The sequence below is a fragment of the Branchiostoma lanceolatum genome, chromosome 9 (genome assembly GCF_035083965.1).
Source record: "Branchiostoma lanceolatum isolate klBraLanc5 chromosome 9, klBraLanc5.hap2, whole genome shotgun sequence".
Classification (NCBI taxonomy): domain Eukaryota; kingdom Metazoa; phylum Chordata; class Leptocardii; order Amphioxiformes; family Branchiostomatidae; genus Branchiostoma; species Branchiostoma lanceolatum.
The window spans coordinates 11,177,546-11,203,719 of record NC_089730.1 but is presented as its reverse complement, the minus strand read 5'-3'; the positions used below and the strand labels follow the sequence as shown (position 1 = coordinate 11,203,719).

Here is a 26,174-nt window from a genome sequence, read left to right as displayed (position 1 = left end):
TCACGCCTTTTATATTATCATGACAGATGGTACCCTGTAGTCACACTGTGTGAAGTTTGCAGGGGACCATCTTTCATGATCATGTGACTAAAGACACGATTTTCCCTCTTCAAATGATAAGAAAGCCCAACTAATATTCTTTTACTAATCGTTGTACGCAATCGTATCGTTCGTTTAGACAAGATCAGACAAGTCAGGGTCATTGCTTCAGTTACTGGTTACCCCTTGATTTTTTCTAGCAATGGCTTAATTTAAATACAGTCCTCCAATGTTTGCTCATTACTTCACCACAAGGGAGTGAAGTACATGTATTTTTTCCCCTTGCTCTGTCACGGTGTACGTGACCCCGTTCATACTAAATCGCGCAAATCGCCCGAATGGCTTGGTGAATCTGTGTTTTGCAAATTCCTGATACACACAATGTTGCATGGTCATATATCCTCAGCACTACACTGGTATCTTTGTGGAAGGGCCGTAAAGCAGTACGGGTAAAACTAAGAGCGTGACGTTTACGTCTGCCATCCTGCAGGATGCTGCCTTTTAGTTCTTGTGCAAAAAATGATGTCAACTGCATTGAATTTCATAATTCACAGACTTGATTGATTGTTTGATGTGACAGTTAATATCTTATTTATGTACCCAGCATATGACTAGACAACATACCATGGGAAGGGATATTTCCATCTCCGTTGCATTCAGGACATGTAGATACTTTAGAGATTAGACAACATGATACCAGCGACATGTACACAAGCAGCTGCTTCTTTTATAAGTACAAATGTACAGCTTTCTTATAGTAACCATAACTAAATACAGCACACGTTTACTGGAAACAAATCTAATGTAAGAATGGACTGAAGGATAAACACATTTCAGAAGGCACCCTTTTATAATTGTTTCCGTATACAAGGTAAATGTATATTTTTAAACAAGCTTGCGCAATGCCTCCACCAGGCCCTCCTTCGGGCATACAATGGGATCAGCAAAATGAAAAATTAGCCAGTAGAATCAACAGTCCATGGTGAAGACCACATTTCGCCCGCGTAGGAGCCTGCAAATGATATTCTGGCAACTATTTTCCCTATAGCCGGCGTAGATAGTCCTTTGTGGGTCCTTTGACATGCTCGAGGAGAGACTCTCAAACACGACCGGATCCGGACCTCCATTTAGCGTCCTATCTGAGGGACGTCCCTAACTGAAGCTATGTACACTTCACTTAAGTGCGCAAAGTCGTGGAAAGTGCCTTCCTTAAAGGCACAGCATCTGACCATGTCAGGGGATTGAACCCAAGACCTCTTGATTGTCAAGTGGTCAAGTGTCAAATAGAGCATGATATCATGGACATCAATATTGGTAACACCCATGTCCACATCATTACATCTAACGTTACTATTGTAGAGTTGACACCCTCTGCTGTGCATTGTGTTGTTTGGAGTTTGTTGTCACAAGACTGTTTACACCACTGTGTCTGTTTGGCCTTGGCCACCAGTTCTCGGGAGATGATCAAACGCTGGATCTGAGCCGTGCCCTCGTAGATCTGTGCAGAAAAGAAATCAGATAGATCAGATGGATCGATAGATCGATAGATCAGATAGATCAGATAGATCAGATAGATCGATAGATCGATAGATCGATATATCAGATAGATCGATAGATCCAATAGATCGATAGATCAGATAGATCGATAGATCGATAGATCGATAGATCAGATAGATCGATAGATCGATAGATCAGATAGATCGATAGATCAGATAGATCGATAGATCAGATAGATCGATAGATCGATAGATCAGATAGATCGATAGATCAGATAGATCGATAGATCAGATAGATCAATAGATCAGATAGATCGATAGATCAGATAGATCGATAGATCAGATAGATCGATAGATCAGATAGATCGATAGATCAGATAGATCGATAGATCAGATAGATCGATAGATCAGATAGATCGATAGATCAGATAGATCGATAGATCAGATAGATCGATAGATCAGATAGATCGATAGATCAGATAGATCAGATAGATCGATAGATCAGATAGATCGATAGATCAGATAGATCGATAGATCAGATAGATCGATAGATCAGATAGATCGATAGATCAGATAGATCGATAGATCAGATAGATCGATAGATCGATAGATCAGATAGATCGATAGATCGATAGATCAGATAGATCGATAGATCAGATAGATCGATAGATCAGATAGATCGATAGATCAGATAGATCGATAGATCAGATAGATCGATAGATCAGATAGATCGATAGATCAGATAGATCGATAGATCGATAGATCAGATAGATCGATAGATCAGATAGATCGATAGATCAGATAGATCGATAGATCAGATAGATCGATAGATCAGATAGATCGATAGATCAGATAGATCGATAGATCAGATAGATCGATAGATCAGATAGATCGAGACATTGGCTCGGGCCACTCAAATGGTTGTGAAGACCTCGACAAGTGCAGGTAAGTAAAATAGAGCCCAAGAAGACACATTGCCATGTGTACTCGTGACTTACGCACAGTAAATGCTCTTCAGTCATCCTCCCCAGGTATTTCTTCTTCTGTTCTGCGTTTCCTGCAATAATCACTGGCATTTGCTGAAATTGCAAAAATCAGTACCCTTTTTAACTTTAAGAAAATATATCCCTGTATCTAAACTGCAAATTGATATCAAAAGCAAATGTTCTATTGTCAGCATGTCTGTTGAACAGTTTATAACTAGATGCACATCGATTTTAATATACAAAATCGAGTCTTATCTTAAATTTTACATTATAATGATTTTATATCGTTATATTTATAACATCAACTGTATTCATAGTTACAGGCTTCATTGATTGTTATTTCAGTTAAAATCTTGATATGTATGTAGACAGCATATGACCAGACAACATACCATGACAAGTGATATTCCCATCTCAGTTTTATTCATCATAATAGACAAGGTTATTAGGAAGTAACCTCCTTGATATCAATACATTAGCCCGCACCCATAAGAAATAGAGAAAGGGAGATACAAAATGCTATTGGTTCGTGACAGAACTTTCGTATAAGCAGCGTGCAACAAAAGCAGTGGAAAATGAAATGCATTTCATCTGCGACTGTCCCAAATTCGAAGCCGAAAGAAACAGACTATCCACGAAAGTATCCAGAATCTCTATAAACTCTTCTAGATTAGGAAATCCACAGAAACCCATATTCCTTCTGAAATCACCTAACCCACTCATCATGACAACGTGGGACTTTTTATTTTCCACTGCTACCAAAAAAGAAGTTAAACCCAGAATTAGTATAATTGTAGATATAGAAACCTATTGTAGACTAGCAAAGTAGCTTAATCTTCGACGCATGGATCACATGTATGTCTTATGTTTCACTTTATGTTTGTGCATCATCAATTGTTGACAACTTGCAAATTAGCCTATGGTATGAATTTGCAATTAAGTTATTATCTACACTTGTATATGAGCTCGAGACTAGTCAAGATACCAGTGGCCAATACACAAGCAACTACTTCTGTTATAAGTACAACTTTCTCACAGTAACCTCAACCAAATACACCACATTTCATTGAAAAGAATCTGAATGTAACTATGGAATGAAAGGCACCCTTATAAAATTGTCTGTAAACAATGTGCAAAGCATATACTTTATGAGGTAATGATATTGGACTTTTCTTTTACTCAACAAGTAATGTGTCTCACCTGCGTATGTTTTGATGCCTATCACATACTAGACACCTTCCTCACAAGCTATGAGGAAGATGTCTGATAGGCATCAAAACTTAAGCAGGTGAGACACATTACTGGTTGTATAAAAGAATACTCCAATATCCTATGTTCTACCAAAATGATGAAATTATTTTCGGATTTACGAGGTATCTACCGCTGAGCTTTATGTGCATTTAGATACATGAATCATGGACGTCAAAGAAAATTCTAAATCAGTTAAGGTGGACACATTATACATGTAGGCAGTTAAATCAATCAATTACTAAGTAAGACACTTAGTTTCACAGTTTTAGACCTTAACTATTGTTGGGTTGACACCAAGTGGTGAAGTGTCAAATAGAGCAAGATAACATGGATATCAATATAAGTAGCACCTATTTTCACATCATTACATCTACTATAATTGTAGAGCTGACACCCTCTGCTGTGCATTGTGTTGTTGGAGTTTGTCACAGGACTGTTTTTACCACTGTGTCTGTTTGGCCTTAGCCAGCAGCTCTCGGGAGATGATCAAACGCTGGATCTGAGCCGTGCCTTCGTAGATCTGTGCAGAATATAAATCAAAATACAGCAAAATAGAACTTTAAACATTGTTTATGTGCCAATCTTTTAAAGTATTTTGACATTGTGAATTAGTAAAAACTCTGCAATAACATTTCATATTGATAGCCGCCAAAATTTGTACATTACACAACATCAATGCACTTCCAGAAAAAATAAGTTGTTCAACAACTACATTATTTAGCATTGCTGTAACTTAACATCACCAATAGAAGGTAGTAGTACAACGGAAACTTTCTCAAACAGTAACACTTTACCATATAGCATCAATAGATAAATCATATATGTCCCTTTGTACTTACCCTTTACAATCGCCTGAAGAGGGCTACTGTGTGCCAAGGTAGGTTGTCTTACATATAAGTTATGGACTATCTCTCATAAAATGATGGGGCTCAAATGAAAATCACCTGGCAAATCTTGGCATCTCTCATCAACTTCTCCACGGGATAATCGGAGTTGAACCCGTTCCCGCCGTGAATCTGCACCGCGTCCGTCGCACACTTGTTGGCGGCGTCCCCTGCGTAGGCCTTGGCGATGGAGGCGAAGTACGTGTTGCGCCGGCCCTGGTCGATCTCCCAGGCCGACCGCTGCGTCAGGAGCCGCGAGGTCTCTACCATGATGGCCATCTCAGCCAACATGAACGCAACCGCTTGGTGCTGGAAAACACTGTCATATTCCTTACACAAAAGATGCAATTATGTTTGTAGACCGTGTTTTTCTTTTTGGGGATAATTGGGATTAAAAACTTGGTAACAGCAACTTACCAACAGTCACAATCTCAAACCATGCAATGCATTTTGTGTCGAAAATCTGTCTTCTGACCTCGGGAAACTTGCCGAACCTGTGATTATTAAAATGAGATGCTGTCGATGTAGCCATATTCGTATACAGTGTGTTTCTCTTCTCCTGTCATTTTGGAAAATATGTTAACGTTACCGAAACCACAACGTTAACCTCTAAAATTTTGAACCATTTGATGAATTCTGTGTTGAAAATCAGTGTTCTTTCCTCAAGAACCCCTTCAGCTATACATCGAGATTGAAACTTATAAAAGTATTCGAAATATCAACTATTGTATGGTACTGCTTCCCCACCCACCTCAGCGATGTATTTCCCCATAGTTTTCCTCTCGAGGGAGTACTTGGTGGCTTCATCCAGCGCTCTCTGGGCTATACCTGTGGCCCCAGCAGCTACCTGTTCATACAAAAGCACACTCTAAAACACACCTTTTACCTCAACCTATACTGTATGTCTAACACTCCAACATCCTGCACTGTTCCTAGTCTGCAGCCTGTACCAGTTTACATTGTGAACTTTGACCTTCCGAGGCAGCAGCCCTGAAAGATCAGTCTATATAGCAAATGTCCAACGTTACCATACAGTTTTTTCCACGCATCAAAGGAGTCTATAGGTGGCAACCGATTTACATTGACATTGAAACAACAACTGAAACAACAGCAAAAGATTCAGCGTGTAGAGTGTTCACGTCTCACGGTAGGTCTTGTCTTGTCGAAGGCTCCCATGGCGATCTTGAAGCCCATCCCCTCGGTTCCCAGCACGTTCTCAGCCGGGACCCTCACGTCCTCAAACGTGATCCCGCGCGTGTCCGACGCCCGCTGACCCATGTTCCACTCCTAGGTAATCCAACATAGAGTTTAGAAAAAAACTTATTTCAAATTAAGACAAACGGTTTTTTATTAAGTTAGATACGCTTTGGAGCCTGACTAATTAAAACTTTCTGAGGCCAGATTGTTATTCATTGACCCGTGCTTGCTGTGCTAGCCATGCAATTAAAACTAATCCAAGAGGAACACACAAGTCTCAATGAGTAGCTGTGGCTGATAGTCCTGCTGTTTGAGAGACAAACAGGGAGAATTAAGAAAATGAGCAAAAACAGCATATGTCCTTCCCTGTATAGGGGAATGAAGGTAATGGTAATGGGTAAAGATAGCCTATTTTTCTATGAAGTAGGAACAGTGAGTTGTTAGCCACTGCATCAAGGGGTATTGAAAGGCGGAGCTCGACGAATAGGGAAACATTAACCTGACCTTTTTGCCCGGTGTAACACCCTCCCACTCTCTGTCCACTATAAAACCGGTAAACGCCTTCCCAGCAGGCATATTGGGGTCATCCGAGGTCCTGGCCAGTACGAAGTACCTGTTGGCATGGCCTCCGTTGGTGATCCACATCTTCTGCCCGTTCAGAATGTACTCGTCGCCCTTCTTCACCGCTTTAGTCTTGATGCCTGCGACGTCAGACCCGGCACAAGGCTCCGTTACACCATAGGACTGTAGAAGGATTTACAATCACATAAATCTGTGCCTGTATTATTGTTAATAAATACTGACTTTCTCAGATTGTATTGATCTAGAAATGATGTAAAAGACAGTCAGACATTTTTTAAATGATTCAACCATGTATAACTAAACACATCTTGACATGAATTGCATTCCAAAGCACAGAAAAGTTTCCGATGTAGTAGACAGAGACATTGGCACCAGCCACTCAGATGGTCGAAAAGACCACGTGCAGGCAGTAAGTAAAATAGAGCACAAGAAGACAAATGGTCCACATTTTTTTTTTTATCTATGCTGTTGCCATGCCCTCAGCTTAGCAGCAGAGCTGAATAATGTACATTATACAGGGCGCTGACGATGTACTCATTACTTACACACAGTAAAAGCTCTTCAGTCATCCTTCCAAGGTATTTCTTCTTCTGTTCTGCGTTTCCTGCAAGAATCACTGGCACTTGCTGGAAGTGCAAAAATCAGCACCCTTTTTAATTCTAAGAAAGTGTATCTCTGTATCTAAACTGCATATTGATATCAAAGCAAATGTTCTATTGTTAGTATGTCAGTTGATAACTAGATGCACATCGATTTTAATGTACAAAATCTAGTAGAGTTTTCTTCTCTCAAATTTTACATTATAGTGACTTTTAAAAAACATTGTTGATGCTACTTTAAAATATATGGGGTCCTCACCGCTAGATTGTTGGCCTCGAAGGCAGTTTGGATGCCTGTACAGCCGTACGCCAGTTCTTCTGTGATCATGCAGCCATCAAAGATCCCTAGGCCCATGCCACCTATGTACATAGAAACATGTGTGGTATGCAGTAGTGCAGCTTCGATATTTCCTCGATTCAGGGATATATATTAGTATGCTTCAATATAGGCAAACATGAGGATAACAGATTCAGATTTAGAAGGATGGAATTTGATCACGAGTAAAACAGATAGACAACGATCATCGATTGACAACTCACCATAGTCTGCAGGGATATGTGTATTCATCAGGCCTAATTCCCATCCCTTCTTCAGGATAGGGAAAGGATACTGTGGACAAAGGAAGTTTGAATTGTTTTATAAACAGTTACTATTGCTTTTCAACTGCAAACCCTTGAAAATTGCCATGTGCTCTTAAAATCATTACAGAGGCTATTGAACCCACTGGGTTGGGAAAGACTACACCATCACATGGCCAATTGCCTTTTGTTAAAAAAAACTAAAAAAACATAAAGATTAAGTGCAGCGAACTTAAATGAATGTACAGTACCTCTCCAGTCTTATCGTATTGCGAGGCGACAGGAATGATCTCTTCTCGTGCAAACTTGCGGGCCAGGTCCTGGTACTCCCTCTGTTCATCTGTCAGCTCTGCAAGATGGAATATTCGTAGACTTATCGTAACTCATCAGAAAAAGGATCAAACTGAACAGAAGTATGTTCTAGGAGTAATTGACTGGCTGTGTACCACTTGAGTCTGCCAGGATCTAGAGATTTACATGTTACTACAATAACAGCGATCTCATGCTTTAATCTTTGCCTGATGTGTTAAATTGGTATCTTTGTGAAAATACGTAAAACTCTATAAATGCGGGAAGATTAACCTATTTGTAGGCTAAAGTTATCTAACAAAACTAAAATATCACGTGTAACTTTTAATAAATTTCATACATTTTCATCCTGCTGAAAGGTTATTTAACAATACGTAAATCTGACTTTTTGTACAGGTACATGTAAGACACGATGGTTACCGAATGAGTAGCCCCGCCCCCCACTAGGTTCAGAAGTGGTGGCGGCCGCGGACTGGGTGCGGTGGCCTTGGTGCGCACATGTTGCCGCAGTCTGCTCGCAAGGCGCAGATACTAACAGGAAAATGTAGAAATATGTGTTGACTATTTTAGAGAAAGAAAAAACGGAACAAGAAAAAAAGGGACTTAGTCATAGTAGACGACAAACTTTCAGGCTAACGCTGCAGCTGCAACCAAAAAAGCCCACCGAGTGTTAGGAGCCTGCCATTACCTCGACTCACAGACCCACTATTGTACAATTTAGCTATGACAAGGCCGCACCTGGAATACGCCGACGTAACGGCTTCACTCAAATTCTGCGACTGTGCACGGCAAAAAAGTGATGAAAGGGTTTCGAGAGTCCATGTGCCGCTGCGAAATGACACTGAATAATACTAGTAACATGGCTGGAAAGCGTAAGAGGAGGAGATGTATTTTTTGGTGGTATGCTTCCGCTTTGAATGCGATGAGCCCCTTTCGGCCACGGATTGACCTTCAATGCGGCGTTGCTATGCAAGTCGAGTCGGGTTATAGTAAAAATATTTTTTTTATGATTGGCTTGTTTATTCTCCTTCCGAGAATGTCAGTCATCTTTGTGTCTAAAGCATAGGTGATGGGTTAAATTCCACGTGAAAACTCAATTTTTCGCATCATTGTTTCCTCTAAAATTCATTAAAATTTGAGGGGTGGAAGAAACTGAAACTCGGTGGTTAGTAGCTAGATGGATATCCGTCATTCTAATGCAGTTGTGGTTTTTGCTTCAGAATCATTCCCTACAGGAGACGGTGACTAGGCTTGAGGGTGTGCAGCCTCGAACTGATCATGAGACCCCAAATATACGGTGTGAAACAAATCAAAGGAGCGAGTAGAAACAGAAGTGATCCCAACCGAGATTCGAACTCACGCCACTGTTACAGGTGTGCCCCTCAGCTAAATGTGGCAGGTAAAGTTGAAAGGTAGGTTATATCGAAGGCCCAGGGTGTATATTGAAAGAGTCAAAACCTACCGGTCGGATTAGATAAATGAGCCACAGTCGCCTAATTAAGTAAAAGAAATACGGATTTCAAACTTCCGGCCTCCTTTATCTACATACAAACTTCTCAAACTTCTGTCTGCTACTTAACTAAACGTGGTCGGCGAACTTGAAAGCCCGAATCTCCCTGTCACAACAAAGCCGGTTGGCCGGCGCCTTAATTTTTCAGCAAGTTTGACAATAAATCAGCTCGATTTCATCATCAATCTAAAGACACTGTTGTCTTACATGTTAAAGTAACTGAGGAACACTCTGGCAGTACACTGTGCCCACTAAACATACGAGGAAAACGTATTTTCCTCACCTGTCCAGCAATCGGGATCAGCCGCGACGCCATCTTGTTGGCGCAACGCCAAGAATACATTTGTATTACGCAAAAGCGTTCTCTAGCGATGATTTAAAGAAACGCAGGTTTTCCCTCTAGCTACCCGTGCCACTAGCTTTGACTTTGAAGTTTGAGTAGTTTGCGTTTGAACTTTCACACGCACAAAAAACAACATCGATACTATTTCGACGACAACAAAGAAAAGGGAGGTCACTCTCAACCGTTGACCTCGACCTTTTGTCAGCAGTTCCTGAGGCCTTCCTCACTTCACTTCAGCTGTACACAGATACAAATACGCGAATACAAAGTATTCTAACAACACAGAAGAGCTCTCATTCTATAAGGAGGATAAATGTTGGCTCTACAGCCCCCCCCCCCCCCCCCCCATCATTCTAAAGGGAAATGTCTACATGTGCTTGATTACCAAAGTAACTTGGCCCATGCAGTGGCATGTGCTTGGATAACAAATATATCATTAAGTGTTAGACAAACACTGGGCATGTTTAATGAGAGCCCAGGGCAGTTTGTCAGGGCAACATAGCTCACGTTCACGTCTTTGTTGACCTTTGTCTTAAAAACACTTTCAAATGGCATGAAAGCCCAAGTGATATGTTTTACTAATTCTACAATCATAACTTACATTAGTTTGGACATGTCAGGACCGTTGTTTCAGTTACCAAAACTATATTTAATGTCCCTTGTTACTCCTTTTTTTCTAGCAATGGCTTGATTTGAATCAAGGAGGGGTCAATCAGAAAAAACCTCCTTGTTTGAATACACCTCCAAAGTTTCCTCATTAACCTCACAATAAGGGAGTGAAATACATGTACATGTATTTTTTTTGCTTGTCTGTGTGCCTGTGTTTTTGTGATTCCCAATTCACAGTTTAGCATTGCCCATACTAGTATTAGCAATTTAGGACTAAAAGGGTTGTAAAGCAGTATGGGTAAAGGGGTGAAGTCTGCCATCTCCAATATTGCCTTGTTCTTGTGCAAAAAAGCTGAAATAGAGAATGTCGAATGCATTCATAGTTCACAAACTCCATTGATTGGTATCTCAGTTAAAGCATATGTGTAGAAAACACACAATGACTAGTGATATTCCCATCTCAATTGTATTCATCATAATAGACAAGGAGGTTATGAAGAAGCAACCTTCTTGATATCAATACATTCGCACGCACCCATTAGAAATAGAGAAAAGGAGATACAAAATGCTATTGGTTCACGACACAACTTTCGTATAAGCAGCGTGCAACAAGAGCAGTGGAAAATGAAATACATTTTATCTGTGAATGTCCCAAACTCCAAGCCAAAAGAAGCAGTTTATTTACATACTAAATTAGTTAGGTATCCAGAATCTCTGTAAACTTTTCTATATTAAATCCATAGAAACTCATATTCCTTCTGAAATCACCCAACCCACTCATCATCGAAAACGTGGGACTTTTTATTTTCCACTGCTTTCAAAGAAGAAGTCAAACCCAGAATTAGTAGATATAGAAAACTATTGTAGACTAGCAAAGTAGCTTAATTTTCTACACATATATCACATGTATGTCTTATGTTTCACCTTATGCTTGTGCATCATCATTAATTATTGCCAACTTGCAATTTAGCCTATGGCCATGAATTTGCCATAAACTTATAATTTATGAGACTAGTCAAGATACCAGAGGACTATACACAAGCAACTACTTCTGTTATAAGTACAACATTTTCACAGGAACCTCAACCAAATACACCACATTTCACTGAAAAGAATCTGAATGTAACTATGGAATGGAATGAAAGGCACCCTTATAAAATTGTCTGTAAACAATGTGCAAAGCATATACTTTGCGATATTGAAGTTTTCTTTTACTCAACAAGTAATGTCTCTCACCTGCTTATGTTTTGATGCCTATCACATACTAGACACCTTCCTCACAAGCTATGAGATAGATGTCTGATAGGCATCAAAACTAAGCTGGTGAGAGACATTACAGGTTGTATAAAAGAAAACTCCAATATCCTATGTTCTACCAACCTGATGAAATTATTTTTGGATTTATGAGGTAGCATAGCTGGGCTTTATTTGCAGCTAGATACATGTATCACGGACGTCAAAGAAAAATTCAGTTAAGGCAGACACATTATACATGTAGGCAGTTAAATTTCAATCAGTATTAGCAGTACACTTAGTTTCACAGTTTTAGATCTATTGTTGGGTTGACACCAAGTGGTGAAGTGTCAAATAGAGCAAGATAACCTGGACATCAGTATTGGTAGCACCTATTTTCACATCGTTACATCTACTATGATAATTGTTAGAGTTGACATCATCTTCTGTGCATTGTGTTGTTGGAGTTTGTCACAGGACTGTTTTCACCACTGTGTCTGTTTGGCCTTAGCCAGCAGCTCTCGGGAGATGATCAAACGCTGGATCTGAGCCGTGCCCTCGTAGATCTGTAGAATGGAAGTAGATTTGTAGAATGTTGTAAAGGGATAAATGATGATAAAACAGCAACAATGATGACGATGAGGGAGAAAATTTGAATTTTTGAGTTAACATTTTTCCATACTTTTTATGTATCTTGCTACTATGAAATGATAAAGGTTGCAATTACATTTCTCATTGATTACACCACCAACAACACAAAACAACTCTCCTTATATTTCCAGAAAAAACTCAATATATGCAATACTAGTATGAAAGGATCAACTTGTTGTTGCACTTAAACATCCCATGTGAATTTGATTCTCAGGGATTGTATAACTCTGCTAAGCAAAAACTAGATTCTAGTTGTGACTCATCAACAAATTGTAAGATCCCTTGTAGATAGCTACTGTGCCAAGTCAGACTTCCTTTGTCCATATGTAAGGCCTGAGACCTTCTCTCCTGCACTGAGGTACAGATGTCATCATACTGGACTCACCTGGAAAATCTTGGCATCTCTCATCAACTTCTCCACGGGATAATCAGAGTTGAAGCCGTTCCCACCATGAATCTGCACCGCGTCCGTCGCACACTTGTTGGCGGCGTCCCCTGCGTAGGCCTTGGCGATGGAGGCGAAGTATGTGTTGCGCCGGCCCTGGTCGATCTCCCAGGCCGACCGCTGCGTCAGGAGCCGCGAGGTCTCTACCATGATGGCCATCTCGGCCAACATGAACGCAACCGCTTGGTGCTGGAAAACACAATCATATTTCTTCTTAGACGTAAGATGCAATGTTTGTAGACAGTGCTTTTCTTCTTTCCTGTCCCTTGAATTCATACTTACAATAACAGTATTAAACCTTCACAGTCTCAAACCATGCAATGTATTTTGTGTCAAAGATCGGTCTTCTCTCTTCAAGAACTACAAAACGAGTCTTAAAAATTGCTAAATATCAACCACTTTATAGTGTTTCTTTCCCACCCACCTCAGCGATGTATTTGCCCATAGTTTTCCTCTCCAGGGAGTACTTGGTGGCTTCATCCAGCGCTCTCTGGGCCAGACCAGTCGCTCCAGCAGCTACCTGTTCATACAAAAACACACCTTTTATAATAATTATTCTTATGTACAACACTTCAACATTCTGCACTGTTTCTGGTCTTCATCATGACTGCCTTGATGGTTAGTCATTGGGCAGTTGGGACTTGAGTTGGCTAACTTCTCTGGTGAACAGTTTACATTGTTTACATTTCTAAAAAAAGGGGGCCAGCTAGTGAATGCATTTTTTTTAGTGACACTGCAACAACATCGATAGATGTCCTAGAAGTTGACGTCTTACCGGAGGTCTTGTCTTGTCGAAGGCTCCCATGGCGATCTTGAAGCCCACCCCCTCGGCTCCCAGCACGTTCTCAGCCGGGACCCTCACGTCCTCAAATGTGATCCCGCGCGTGTCCGACGCCCGCTGCCCCATGTTCCACTCCTAAATAAACAAAAGATATTTCAAAGAACCTTCAGCCTGCCAAGGTAGCCATATGCTACCAACTAGGTATTAGTCATCGGGTAAGGCAGCAGGGAGAAGGTTAAGAAAGAAGCTGCTGTGTTGTCTTATAAAGTATCATTGTGTCTAACACACTAAACTTTCAGAAGCTACATGTACATTTTGACTGACCTTTGCTTGCCATATTAGCCATGTAAATAAGACTAATCCAAAAGAAAACAAACATTATTCTCAAGGAGCAGAGATGCCTGACATCATGTATTCCTAGAATAGTTTTATAATGTTGGTACATAAATGAACAATTCAGTTCTTTGTTGTAAAAAGGCATTGTCCTAAGCAAGACGGCTTCCAAACAGTTTCTGACGATTTCATTTTCAAAGAGGACTGCCCTGAGGAAGATACCAGGACTCCTGAAACTGTGTTCTCCATCATGTATTCCTGTTGCAGATAAGAACAAGACAAAAAGAAAAAATACAGTTCGATTCCTTCCCACACCAGATGAATGGTGAAACATAAACCTGACCTTTCTGCCCGGTGTAACACCCTCCCTGTCTCCGTCCACGATAAAACCGGTAAACGCCTTCCCAGCAGGCATATTGGGGTCATCCGAGGTCCTGGCCAGTACGAAGTACCAGTTGGCATGGCCGCCGTTGGTGATCCACATCTTCTGCCCGTTCAGAATGTACTCGTGGCTCTTCTTCACCGCTTTAGTCTTGATGCCTGCGACGTCAGACCCGGCGCCGGGCTCTGTTACACCGTAGGCCTGGAGACAGGATTAAATCATGTTGATGAATACCTGAATTATTTACAGAATAGCATGTTTGTGTCTGCTTTTGTCTATTCCAAGATAACCTCTTGACAAAGGCAATTTTAATAATAGGGATACAGTCAACCACCTCCATTCACAAGTCACATTCACAAGATAGATGTGGTTGAACAACAGTAGTTAGAATGTGTGAATGTACCCGTTTTGCATTCAACCAACCAACCAATCAACCAACAAATTTGTCTGGAGCAACTACTTTTCCCCGGTAATCAATTTTCCTCAGTCCCTAGAGTGGTTGCTGTTGCCAGTTTTGATTGCATGTTACCCAGAGGATAACCATGGAATGTAACACTAAATGTTAAACTAAATCATAATTGAATACTCTGCTACGTGTACAAAGACATAAAAAAGAGATTTCCTTTGTCGTCCATAACAATTATAATAGAACATATGAATACCGGTAGTCTTGATACATGCAAATGTAGTTTCTCCCTATTGTGTTCATGGCAGATATTATACACGAAAATAAGTAAATATATGCAAATTCACTTTCACTTTCCCCATTGCATGAGTACAGATTATGTATTATGTAAAGACAGCCAGAACTTTTTGAGATTATTCAGCCATGTGAAGCAAAAATCGTCTTGGAATGAATTCCACTCCAAACTTCACAGAGTCTTTCCATTCTAGTACTAGATAGAGTCTAAGAAGAAACACAACACTTACACACATAAGAGGTTCTTCAGTCATCCTTCCCAGGTATTTCTTCTTCTGTTCTGCATTTCCTGCAAGAATCACTGGCATTTGCTGGAAGTAGAAAAATCAGTATAATTTTCAACTTTACTTCAAAAAACGTATGAAGGATTCATCTCTCTATCAAAACAATCATATTAATTCTAAAAACAAATGTTGTCATGTTTTGAACAATGCACATCCGAATGTACATTATTTCAATCTGCATTTAGTGGATTGTTTTTAATACATCTTTTTTTTATGAAACCTTGGAAATAGTTGTAGTCCACCAGAAATAGAAGTTTACATTTGCATATATCTTAAAATATATAGTATCACATGCATGTGGGGTCCTCACCCCAAGTGAGTTGGCCTCGATGGCAGTTGAGATGCCTGTACAGCCGTACGCCAGTTCTTCTTCAATGATGCAGGCATCAAAGATCCCCAGATCCATGCCACCTATGTACAAAGAAAAAAACGTCGTCAAGAAGAAACTTCTTCAGGGACATACATGTATGCTTCAATATAGGCAAACATAAGGATTACAGATTACTTAAGGTTCAGAAGGCTGCAATCTTAACAAAACATTTAAGAAAATGAATGAGGAAATTTGGGCATAGCTTTCACTACTTTGATTGATAGACCAGTGTGTACATGTGCAGGGCTCGAAATTCATCTTTGGGAATAGGTGCACTGGTGCACCCAACTCAAAAAATTGGGTGCACAGAAAGAATTTTGGGTGCACCAGATAAAATAAAGTTTAACGCTGCTGCCTTTCTTAAGAATTTCAATCTGTAATGCTATAGCTAACTTCAAAATTTCAAACAAATAATACATTAAATAAAGTACGGCAAAAAGTTATCATGCTGTTTTTTATACTTACATTTCAAGAATATTCTGTATACTAGTGTACAATAGTACCTTAACCCTATAGGCTACAAAAATATATAGGTGCACCAGTGCACCCAGAGTCAAAAATTAGGTGCACAGCTCCAATTTTGGGTGCACTGGGTGCACATGCACCCACTATTTCGAGCTCTGATGTGGCACATGAACAGATTGACAACTCACCACAGTCTGCAGGAATGTGTGTGTTTGTCAGGCCGAGCTCCCATGCCCTCTTCAGGACAGGGACAGGATACTATGGACAAAAGAAAAACAAAATTGTACTACATGAACTAGTAAAACTTTTTGAAGTTGTCTCGCTTGCTTCAGAAATCTAGAGAGAGTTTTTTTTTGTTCACAGTTTTTGGGTAACCTGTCACCGCAAACCCATCACAACGTTAACATATGCTGTCTTACATTGGATTATTATGGTTGTTTCAACCATTAACTCATAGACACCGCAAACACTTGAAATCTAAGTGCTTAGAGATGAATGTACAGTTACTGTACCTCTCCAGTCTTGTCATGGTGCGGGGCAACAGGAATGATCTCTTCTCTTGCAAACTTGCGGGCCAGGTCCTGGTACTCCCTCTGTTCATCTGTCAGCTCTGAAAAATACATGGAACTTACAGTAACTCATCAGATAAAGGAATAAACCAAACAAAAGATCATTTTTTGGCAAAAGACTGGCTATGTACCATTTTGGACTGCCAAGATCCAGTTATTTACATATAACTACAATAACAAAGATGACATATTCAGTCTATGCCTGTTGTGTCTTAATCTGGGCATTCGCATATGTGAAAAAACCTATTGCCTGACCTCCAGAAGACTAGCCCTTTTGTTGGCTAACAGTTAAAAGATCAGCCTCTTAGTGGGCTAAATGATAAACTCAAATTACATCTCACTTTAATAGTTGCACATTTATAATGTACTTTGTACACGATCATGTTTATGACAAAATATCAATTGCATAACTCATTGTCCAGTCGAAAGATTGCTGAACAAAACTTATAGCTGACTAATAACATTCTACAGATAACTGTAAGATAAGATGGTTACCGAATGAGTAGCCCCGCCCCCCACTAGGCACCCCTTCGGTCGGGCTGGGTGCGGTAGCCTTGGTGCGCAGATGTTGCCGAAGTCTGCTCGCAAGGCGCAAATACTGGAGGGAAAATACACAAAGTTGCCTAAATGTTGACAGACAAGTATAAACAGGCCAAGACTGAGTGGAAGCCAACCATACAGATACAGATCTTTGTGCTCTATGGAACACAGACAACAGATCTACATAGATCCCCAGATCCATACAGTGGGGAAACAAACAATATATATGTTATAAATTAAACCAAAAAGAACCATGGAATCTTCTTTTAGCTGACTGCAGCCTAATAAGAAAACCTGACAGTTGATTGATTGGGTGGGTTGACTACGTACTCCTTCTCCAGTCACGGCTCCTGTTATGCATGGCCCAATCAGACGTCACTTTTTTAAAATCAGTAGTCAATGTTCCCTTTAGCAACAAGTCAGGACCATGACCATCGCTTCAGTTAGTACAAGGACATTCAATGTCTCTGGTTACTCCTTTTTTTTTCTAGCAATGGCTTGATTTGAATCAAGGTTTTAATCGGCCCCACAGTTACTGCTGGGGAGGAGGTCATTTACCCCAGCCAGCGAGAGATGTGTAGACACAGGCTACTGTGCCCTCAAGGTTAGCCTCCGATGCAGACTCCTCCTGGCTGTTTTCTTTTGCAAGTTACTGTTTTTATACTTTTTTTTAATACTATTACATTTTTTTCTTCCTATTGCTGGCCAGCAATAAGAAGAAAAAAATGTAATAGTATAAAAACAGTAACTTGCAAAAGAAAACAGCCGGGAGGAGTCTGCATCGGAGGCTACCTCAAGGTCTCGTTCCCAGAAAGGCGCTAGCGCTTCTCCAAAGATCGCTTTCCGGACAATTCAATGTTTCCAGTGGAAAGGGGTGCCTTGCCACTGGCCGACAGACCCAGTTGACATATTCTGTAATTTTTGCAATAAAACATCAATAAACGCAATTTTTCGCCCTAAATTATAATTTTTGGGGCATTTTCCAGAGGCCGCTACATGGCAAAGACGAGTTAACCCAGGATTATGACTGACACAGCAAGAAAGGTAATCATTCTGTCTGTGTATAAAGAAAAAGGAAAAAAATATTGAGGATATTTTTTCTGCAATCCCGATGGCGCGAAACTACCGGGTAATTATGTGACAAGGTCGCAATACCTAATACCTCAAAGGGTCACTAATACCTCAAAGCTTCCAGGCATGACGAAATCTGCGCGACCGAAAAGGCTACTGAGAATGGGCTTTTCAGGAAATATAAAAGATTACACATTAATAAAAAGCAAAAAAATCTGGAGGCAAAACTATTGAGAAAACCTATGATATGCATCTTATTTCATGCATTCTTTAGGGGTACAGTCAGGTTAAATTGCAAACCTGAACCTCAACCTACTGAGGTTTGGCATGCAGACGAAGAAATTTGCTCATTACTCCACCACAAGAGAGTGACATACATGTATTGTTTTTTTGCTTGTCTGTCTGTCCATCTGTCTGTGTTGTTGTGATTCACAATTCACACAGCGTAGAATTGCCACACCTCAGTACCGGTATTTTTGTAAAGCAGTATGGGTAAGGGGGTGAAGTCTGCCATCTCCAATATTGCCTTGTTCTTGCACAACAAAACTTCAACAGAGAATGTCAACTGCATTCATAATTCACAGACTTCATTGATTGTCATCTCAGTTAAAATCTTGATATGTATGTGGACAGCATGTGACCAGACAACATACAATGACGAGTGATATTCCCATCTCAATTTTATTCATAGAGACAAGTAGTTAATAAGGAAGTAACCTCCTTAATATCAATACATACACGAGATTAATAAAGATATCAGCAGCCTATACACAAGAAACTACTTCTGTGAAAAATAAAATATTCTCACAGTAGACTCGACCAAATAGACCACATTTCACTGCAAAGAATATGAATGTAAGAACACCAAAAGCCTTTTAAAATTGTACACAGTTTGTAAAGAATGTACTTCACAAGGTAATGTAGTTAAGCTAGATATGTGCAGCAAGATATCATGGACGTCAGAGAAAAATCCAGGTGTGGACGCATTATACATGTAGGCAGTCAAATTTCAATCAGTATAAGTAACACATTAAGTTTCACAGTTTTATATCTTGACTATTGTACAGTTGACATCCTCTACTGTGCATTGTGTTGTTGGAGTTTGTCACAGGACTGTTTTCACCACTGTGTCTGCTTGGCCTTAGCCAGCATCTCTCGGGAGATGATCAAACGCTGGATCTGAGCCGTGCCCTCGTAGATCTGTAGAATGGAAGTAGATTTGTAGAATGATATAAAGGGATAAATGATGATAAAACAGCAACAATGATGATGATTAGTCTTTTCTATACTTGAACTTGAACAAGCAGTTGCACTTCAACATCTCAAATGAATTCGATTCTCTCAGACTGTATAACTCTAAGTGAGAACTGGGTTTCTAGTTGTAACTTGTTGATTGAGATTAGTTGTAGAAAGCTATTGTGGCAAGTTAGATTTCCTTTGTACATACTCAAGTCCTGAGATACCTTCTCTCTCAGCAATGAGGTCCAGATGTGATTACTGTAAAAGCATAAATGTTCGTGGTGCTTTTATGTTCGCGGATTTCGCGGTAAGCTCTTCGCCGAGAATTTAAAACCACCGTGAACATGTTTTGTCCTCCCACCCCCTTGTCTACCATTATCTCAAACGCGAACCTAACACTCCATTTTCTCCCGCGCAATTAAAACCATATGACCTTACAATATTCTGCACTCACCTGGTAAATCTTGGCATCTCTCATCAACTTCTCCACGGGATAATCGGAGTTGAACCCGTTCCCGCCGAAAATCTGCACCGCGTCCGTCGCACACTTGTTGGCTGCGTCCCCTGCGTAGGCCTTGGCGATGGAGGCGAAGTACGTGTTGCGCCGGCCCTGGTCGATCTCCCAGGCCGACCGCTGCGTCAGGAGCCGCGAGGTCTCTACCATGATGGCCATCTCCGCCAACATGAACGCAACCGCTTGGTGCTGGAAATAACAACATTACATGAAGACCTTTTCGGTACCTATTGTAAGACATAATCGCATTTGTAGACAGTGTTTTTATTTTTTCTTGTCATTAGGGTAAATCGGCAAAAATCTCTTTAACCTTCCTTGACAGTAACCTGTAAAAAATGTTATGTAAAAAACACTTAATCTCTTCATAGTCTCTTATCAGGTTTACTGAAAACTTTGAAATTGTTCAGAATGTTGACTACCCTACAGTGTTTCTTTTCACCCACCTCAGCGATGTATTTGCCCATGGTTTTCCTCTCCAGGGAGTACTTGGTGGCTTCATCCAGCGCTCTCTGTGCCAGACCTGTGGCTCCAGCAGCTACCTGTTCAGACAAAAACACACTCGATCTAAAACACTCTTTGCACCAAACATTATCCTACATGTACAACACTTCAACATCCTGCACTGATTCTGGTCTTCACTATGACTCCCTTGATGGCTACCTCCTCCGGAAAGCATTTGACATGTATCTCCGTAAAGAATGAAACAGTGATGCTCCTCCATCCTGTTCTCATCCTAGCTCCATCCTATTGATTTTCAAAGTTAGGGGGTTTCTTCCAATATTTTCCTGTAATTTTGCTCAAAACTCAAGATTTCATTAATTGTACACAAGATGTAAAGCTGAAGTTGCAGAAAATGACTTCCATTTGTGTCTGGGAATGGCAAAATGCAACAGACCTCCCCCCTCATGACACACATCTTACATGCTTGGCACCCTCCCCTTCATTTTGCTTAATATTTCTGGGGAGATCCCTGATAATATTTTATTTTCACATTACATTTTCCAAAAAAGAAGTCTAATAGTGACAATGACATGACCTAGCTGTCATTTTTCCAACGACAGAGACCTAGAAGTTGACATCTTACCGGAGGTCTTGTCTTGTCGAAGGCTCCCATGGCGATCTTGAAGCCCACCCCCTCGGCTCCCAGCACGTTCTCAGCCGGGACCCTCACGTCCTCAAACGTGATCCCGCGCGTGTCCGACGCCCGCTGACCCATATTCCACTCCTGTGTAGTCAAAAATATTTCAATTAACCTTCAGCCTGCTAAGCCAGCCATATGGTACCAACTTTGTATTAGTCATGGGGTAAGGCAGCAGGGAGAAAGTTAAGAAAGAAGCTGCTATTTTTTGTTTTATCAAGTAGTATTTGCAGAAGTTACATTTTGATTGGCCCCTGCTTACCATATTAGCTGTGTAAATAGGACTAATCCAAAAGAAAAAAACATTATTCTCAAGGAGTAGATATGGTTGTCAAGTATCACTAGTAAAAATAGTTTTCGAAAGTTGGTACATGAATGGATAATACAGCCCAGAGGAAGATACTAGTAAAATGACTCCTGAAACTATATTCTCTATCATGTATACCTGATGCAAATAAGAGTAGTAGTAGTAGTAGTAGATGTATCCAGAACAAGACAAAAAGAACAAATACAGTTCAATTCCTTCCCCCACCAGATGAGTAGTGAAAATAAGTCTGACCTTCCTGCCCGGTGTAACACCCTCCCAGTCTCTGTCCACGATAAAACCGGTAAACGCCTTCCCAGCAGGCATCTTGGGGTCATCCGAGGTCCTGGCCAGTACGAAGTACCAGTTGGCATGGCCGCCGTTGGTGATCCACATCTTCTGCCCGTTCAGAATGTACTCGTCGCCCTTCTTCACCGCTTTAGTCTTGATGCCTGCGACGTCAGACCCGGCGCCGGGCTCTGTTACACCGTAGGCCTGGGGATTAAATCATGTAGATTAGATGAGTGCTTGAATTATTTATAGAATAGTATGTTTTTGTCTGCTTTTCGTTTACTCCATGATAATCTTTAATCTTTCCATTCTACTAGATTGATTCCAAGAACACAATGTCCTACACAATACTTACACACATAAGAGGTTCTTCAGTCATCCTTCCCAGGTATTTCTTCTTCTGTTCTGCATTTCCTGCAATAATCACTGGCATTTGCTAGATGTGAATCAATAAGAAACATATGAAGGATTAATATCTGTATCTAAACCATTATATCCATTCTAAAACCAAATGTTGTGCTGTCGTTTTAACAACACACATCTAAATGTACGTCTTTGTAAACTACATTCAGTAGATTGTTTTTGATACATGTAGTCCACTAGCTATTTAGCATACATGTACATCTTAGAACATATACAAGGGGTTCTTCCGTCCTTACCCCAAGAGAGTTGGCCTCAATAGCAGTTTGGATGCCTGTACAGCCGTACGCCAGTTCTTCTGTAATCATGCAGGTATCAAAGATCCCCAGATCCATGCCACCTATGTACAAATAAAAAGTGTCATGTAGTACAAATTGTAACTTCTCATATTTTTCAGGGATATACATGTCTGCTTCAATATAGGCAAACATACCAATTACAGATCAAGGTTTAGAAGGCTATAATTTTAATAGAATAGCAAAAAGATGAGGAAATTTGGGCACAACTATAATTCCACTTTGATGGACCAGTACCTGATACCTGACTGGATTAACAACTCACCACAGTCTGCAGGAATATGTCCGTTCATCAGCCCAAGCTCCCATGCCTTCTTCAGGACAGGGACAGGATACTATGGAGAAAGGAAAATATTTTTCTACAAGGTACATGCTGCATTATCTGGTTTTATCTGGAACCTACAAGTTACAGACTACAAATACAGTAACACAAGTTGTCTCAATGCAGGCTCTCCCTAGCCTGTGTTACACAATATCTCACTGCCAGGGACTTTCAGTTTGATGGAGCAAATATCGACCTTTTCAGCATATACATTATGTTCAGCACTGAAAGTGTGAGTAAACTTGTGGGGTCCAGGGAAATTTGAATTTCTTAAACCAGTAGGATGCTACTTCAAATGCCTTTCTCTTCATTTTGTGGAAATTCTGGAGGTGCTCTTGACCTGATGAAAATGTCTCAAAGTTTCAGAGGATCAGTCATAAATACCAGTGTTCTCGCCAGGCCTTTTAGGCATAGGGGCCCCCTATGCTGTGATTTGGACCCCCTATGCTGTGGTCTGGACCCCTATGCTGTGTTTCAACCAGCATAGGGGTGTTTCTTTTTGGAAAGAACCTTGTGACCCTTCATAAATCTTATAAAAAGTTCAAATTTGGCTTAAGAATGAGGCTGTAACAGAGGAAAAACTTTACTTCACAAAATTTATCCCTCAAAATGCAGGAAATAGTGTCTCATTGGGTTATGAATTCAAAAATTTTCCGGGGGAACAAGCAGGACACCCTTCTCTGTGGTAATTTCTTCGTAGCTTGCGCCGCGTAAAGGTGGCCTTCTGTACCTGACCCCTATGCTGTGAAAAAATTCTGGCGAGAACACTGAATACCCTGAGGAAGGTACTAGTAGCAGAAGGGCTAGCGAAATACTGGCAGCTATAAACTGTCATCTGTAATCTACAAAGAACTCTTAATACACATCTGCAGTACCTCTCCAGTCTTGTCGTGGTGCGGGGCAACAGGAATGATCTCTTCTCTTGCAAACTTGCGGGCCAGGTCCTGGAACTCCCTCTGTTCATCTGTCAACTCTGAAAAATATAGGGAAAATGGAACTTACTGTAATTCATTACAAAGAGGAAGAAACCTAAATAAATATATTCTTTGAATTGGAGTAAAAGATGGGCATACTGTAATGCTTTGGCTGCCAGCACACAGAAATTTACATAACTAATAATAATAACACAAAGGTCACATGTTCTTATCTATGCCTGTTGTGTTTTCATCTAACGTTATACATGTACCTTTGCACATAATTATTATGTGGGAAAACCTGTTTTACAATTGCACGAGGATTAGCCCGTGTGGGCTAAAGGTTATCCAAGTACACTCATTACAAATAACACCTCTCACTCAAATGATGGCACATACAAGTCTCACAAAAGATAATAACAAAATACCAATTTCATAACCTTTTATCCTGTTAAAACATTACTGAACAAAACTTATAGCTGACTGATAACTCTTTTAGTAGTTTTACAGATAAGATAAGAAGGTTACCGAATGAGTAGCCCCGCCCCCCACTAGGAGCCCCTTCAGAAGTGGTGGCGGCCGGGCTGGGTGCGGTGGCCTTGGTGCGCACATGTTGCCGCAGTCTGTTCGCAAGGCGCAGATACTGGTGGGAAAAAGCACAAAGTTGTCAAAACATTGACAAACAAGTATAAACAGGCCAAACCTTAGTGAACGCCCACCATACAGATACAGGTATAACCTTAGTTCACCTAAAACCAGGATTTCTCCGATAAGACTTAAGTTAAGAGTTAATTGACACCAATCTGACATGGCAATAAAGTATCCCTTTTCCCTGTTATGAGTTAGTATCATAGATCACCCTTGTCACTTTTGCTATATTAGTAACGTTATATATAACTACCTGTCTGTCGCACTAAGAACGGCCGTGCTCTCGGCGGGGTGTAACATTTTCCCGGCGAAAGAAGATTCGTCATGATTATCATGCCACTAAGTATCTAGTACTATAGTATACAGCAGCTGCTGTTCCTTCCTTGGCTTGAAGAGAGTGCTCAAGATATAAACTAGTATAAGCACAAGAAAATCATGACAAAGTGATGTTGAACTTGAAGAAAATAAGTGCCAAATCGCATGCAGCAGCAAGAGGCAAAATATCTTGTTGTGTCAGTAGAACATCAGAGATGTTAAGTCAATCCAGGTGCAACCGGTCCGTGAATATGTGCAACATTCTTTGGGACAGTGACGGAAGAATATAATGTAAGAATATAATCGTAACACGAACAATCATAAGTTTTAGCTTTGTTTATTTATGATGGAAATAGGACAAAAATGACGAGAATATGTTGGAAATAAGTTACAAATTAATTACAAATGTGAATCTGAATGTAGATTTTTCAAATTCAGAATATTTGCAGTTTTTGCCACAAATTTCTACAATACATCCCTTCAAAGGAAGTAATGTTAATGTTACAGGTCTTTCTGCTCTTTGGAACACAGATAATAGATCTACATAATACCCTGGGGACACTAAAATTATGTTATGAAAGCAAAAAGGAACAACAGAATTTTTTTTAAAGCTGACTGCAGCCTGATACTAACGTTAGTAGACAGTTAATTCTGACAGTATAATATGCACGGGACAGAAGTGGACTCTGGTTGAACAAGTCCTTGGGTTGAACAATCTACATGTGTAATGTTACAGCTAGGTGACTGTCGTTATGTAACTTTAACCCCTTTTGTTCCTGACTAGCATGGCTCCAGGCTACGCCCACATAAACCTTAAATTCCGTTGTCTTCTTCTTCTCTGGTCACCACTGCTGCCTTCTCCGTCGCATTTTATTTAATAGGGATTAGACAAATATTATTCACTATCGTACTAGTAATATAATTTAGCAAGAAACAAGCAATGCCGTGAACAATAAGTTGTTGTGTCCTTGTCACAACAAAGATGTCCTCCAGGTCCGGACAGCTGAGGTCGACCTTAATTTTCAGCAAAACCGACCATAATTCACCCCAATTTCATCATCAATGTACACGTCGTTCTCTTACATATCAAAGTAATTGAAGAAGACTATAAGAGTACACGGTGTTGACTAAAGAAACAAGAAAACAAAGATTTTCTTTACCTGTCCAGCGCTGGGGATCAGCCGCGACGCCATCTTTTTGGGGGTTACGCAAACGATGATGTTATGCAATAGCGCCCTCTAGCGATGACCTCAAGAAATGCAGAGATGCCTTCCATCTGTGGCGATTTGTTTGGCCATGTTGGCATTTGAACAAAATTTGGTATTAAAATAATTGGAGTTCCTTGGGTGGCCTGACTTCTCTGGTACATCATTAAACTCATTTAGCAGAAGGCAGTGGAAAGAGCCTCTCTGCCACTCACTTAGTATACTGAATGTTTGTTCTGTAATAATGCAACGTGCGTGTTTTCCATGTTATTACCTTCACACCAAGAAGGTCATGTTTGTACTTTTTGGGCAGCATAACTCGAAAAGTCGCGGATAGGTCTTTGGTATGTTGACAGGGGT

The 26,174-nt window shown here is 40.4% G+C and overlaps 2 protein-coding genes across 6 annotated transcripts; both read right to left on the bottom strand.

Annotated features, from left to right (window-relative positions):
• Positions 1 to 746: 746 nt before the first annotated feature.
• LOC136442349 (medium-chain specific acyl-CoA dehydrogenase, mitochondrial-like) lies at positions 747 to 25,763 on the bottom strand. Of its 3 annotated transcripts, none has more exons than XM_066439149.1 (11): positions 24,548 to 25,763; positions 8,343 to 8,453; positions 7,865 to 7,962; positions 7,575 to 7,644; positions 7,294 to 7,394; positions 6,981 to 7,061; positions 6,358 to 6,597; positions 5,803 to 5,943; positions 5,408 to 5,503; positions 4,717 to 4,965; positions 747 to 1,537 (listed from the first exon to the last, which is right to left on the bottom strand). In XM_066439149.1, the coding sequence occupies exons 1-11, from the start codon at positions 24,627 to 24,629 to the stop codon at positions 1,319 to 1,321; spliced, it is 1,488 nt and encodes a 495-aa protein (XP_066295246.1). In that variant the 5' UTR covers positions 24,630 to 25,763; the 3' UTR covers positions 747 to 1,318. The 3 variants fall into 3 exon arrangements, with proteins under 3 accessions (XP_066295246.1, XP_066295249.1, XP_066295247.1); XM_066439150.1 differs by lacking the exon at positions 747 to 1,537 and adding an exon at positions 2,923 to 4,292; XM_066439152.1 differs by lacking the exons at positions 8,343 to 8,453; positions 24,548 to 25,763 and adding an exon at positions 9,716 to 9,752.
• LOC136442350 (medium-chain specific acyl-CoA dehydrogenase, mitochondrial-like) lies at positions 10,837 to 25,877 on the bottom strand. Of its 3 annotated transcripts, none has more exons than XM_066439155.1 (11): positions 25,770 to 25,877; positions 17,093 to 17,195; positions 16,541 to 16,638; positions 16,217 to 16,286; positions 15,504 to 15,604; positions 15,140 to 15,220; positions 14,171 to 14,410; positions 13,489 to 13,629; positions 13,138 to 13,233; positions 12,654 to 12,902; positions 10,837 to 12,183 (listed from the first exon to the last, which is right to left on the bottom strand). In XM_066439155.1, the coding sequence occupies exons 1-11, from the start codon at positions 25,800 to 25,802 to the stop codon at positions 12,103 to 12,105; spliced, it is 1,293 nt and encodes a 430-aa protein (XP_066295252.1). In that variant the 5' UTR covers positions 25,803 to 25,877; the 3' UTR covers positions 10,837 to 12,102. The 3 variants fall into 3 exon arrangements, with proteins under 3 accessions (XP_066295252.1, XP_066295251.1, XP_066295250.1); XM_066439154.1 differs by lacking the exons at positions 12,654 to 12,902; positions 13,138 to 13,233; positions 13,489 to 13,629; ... (4 more) ...; positions 16,541 to 16,638; positions 17,093 to 17,195 and adding exons at positions 19,902 to 20,150; positions 20,405 to 20,500; positions 21,046 to 21,186; ... (4 more) ...; positions 23,608 to 23,705; positions 24,175 to 24,289 and having other exon boundaries at positions 25,770 to 25,874; XM_066439153.1 differs by lacking the exons at positions 10,837 to 12,183; positions 12,654 to 12,902; positions 13,138 to 13,233; ... (5 more) ...; positions 16,541 to 16,638; positions 17,093 to 17,195 and adding exons at positions 18,871 to 19,408; positions 19,902 to 20,150; positions 20,405 to 20,500; ... (5 more) ...; positions 23,608 to 23,705; positions 24,175 to 24,289 and having other exon boundaries at positions 25,770 to 25,874.
• Between the last annotated feature and the right edge of the window lie 297 nt (positions 25,878 to 26,174).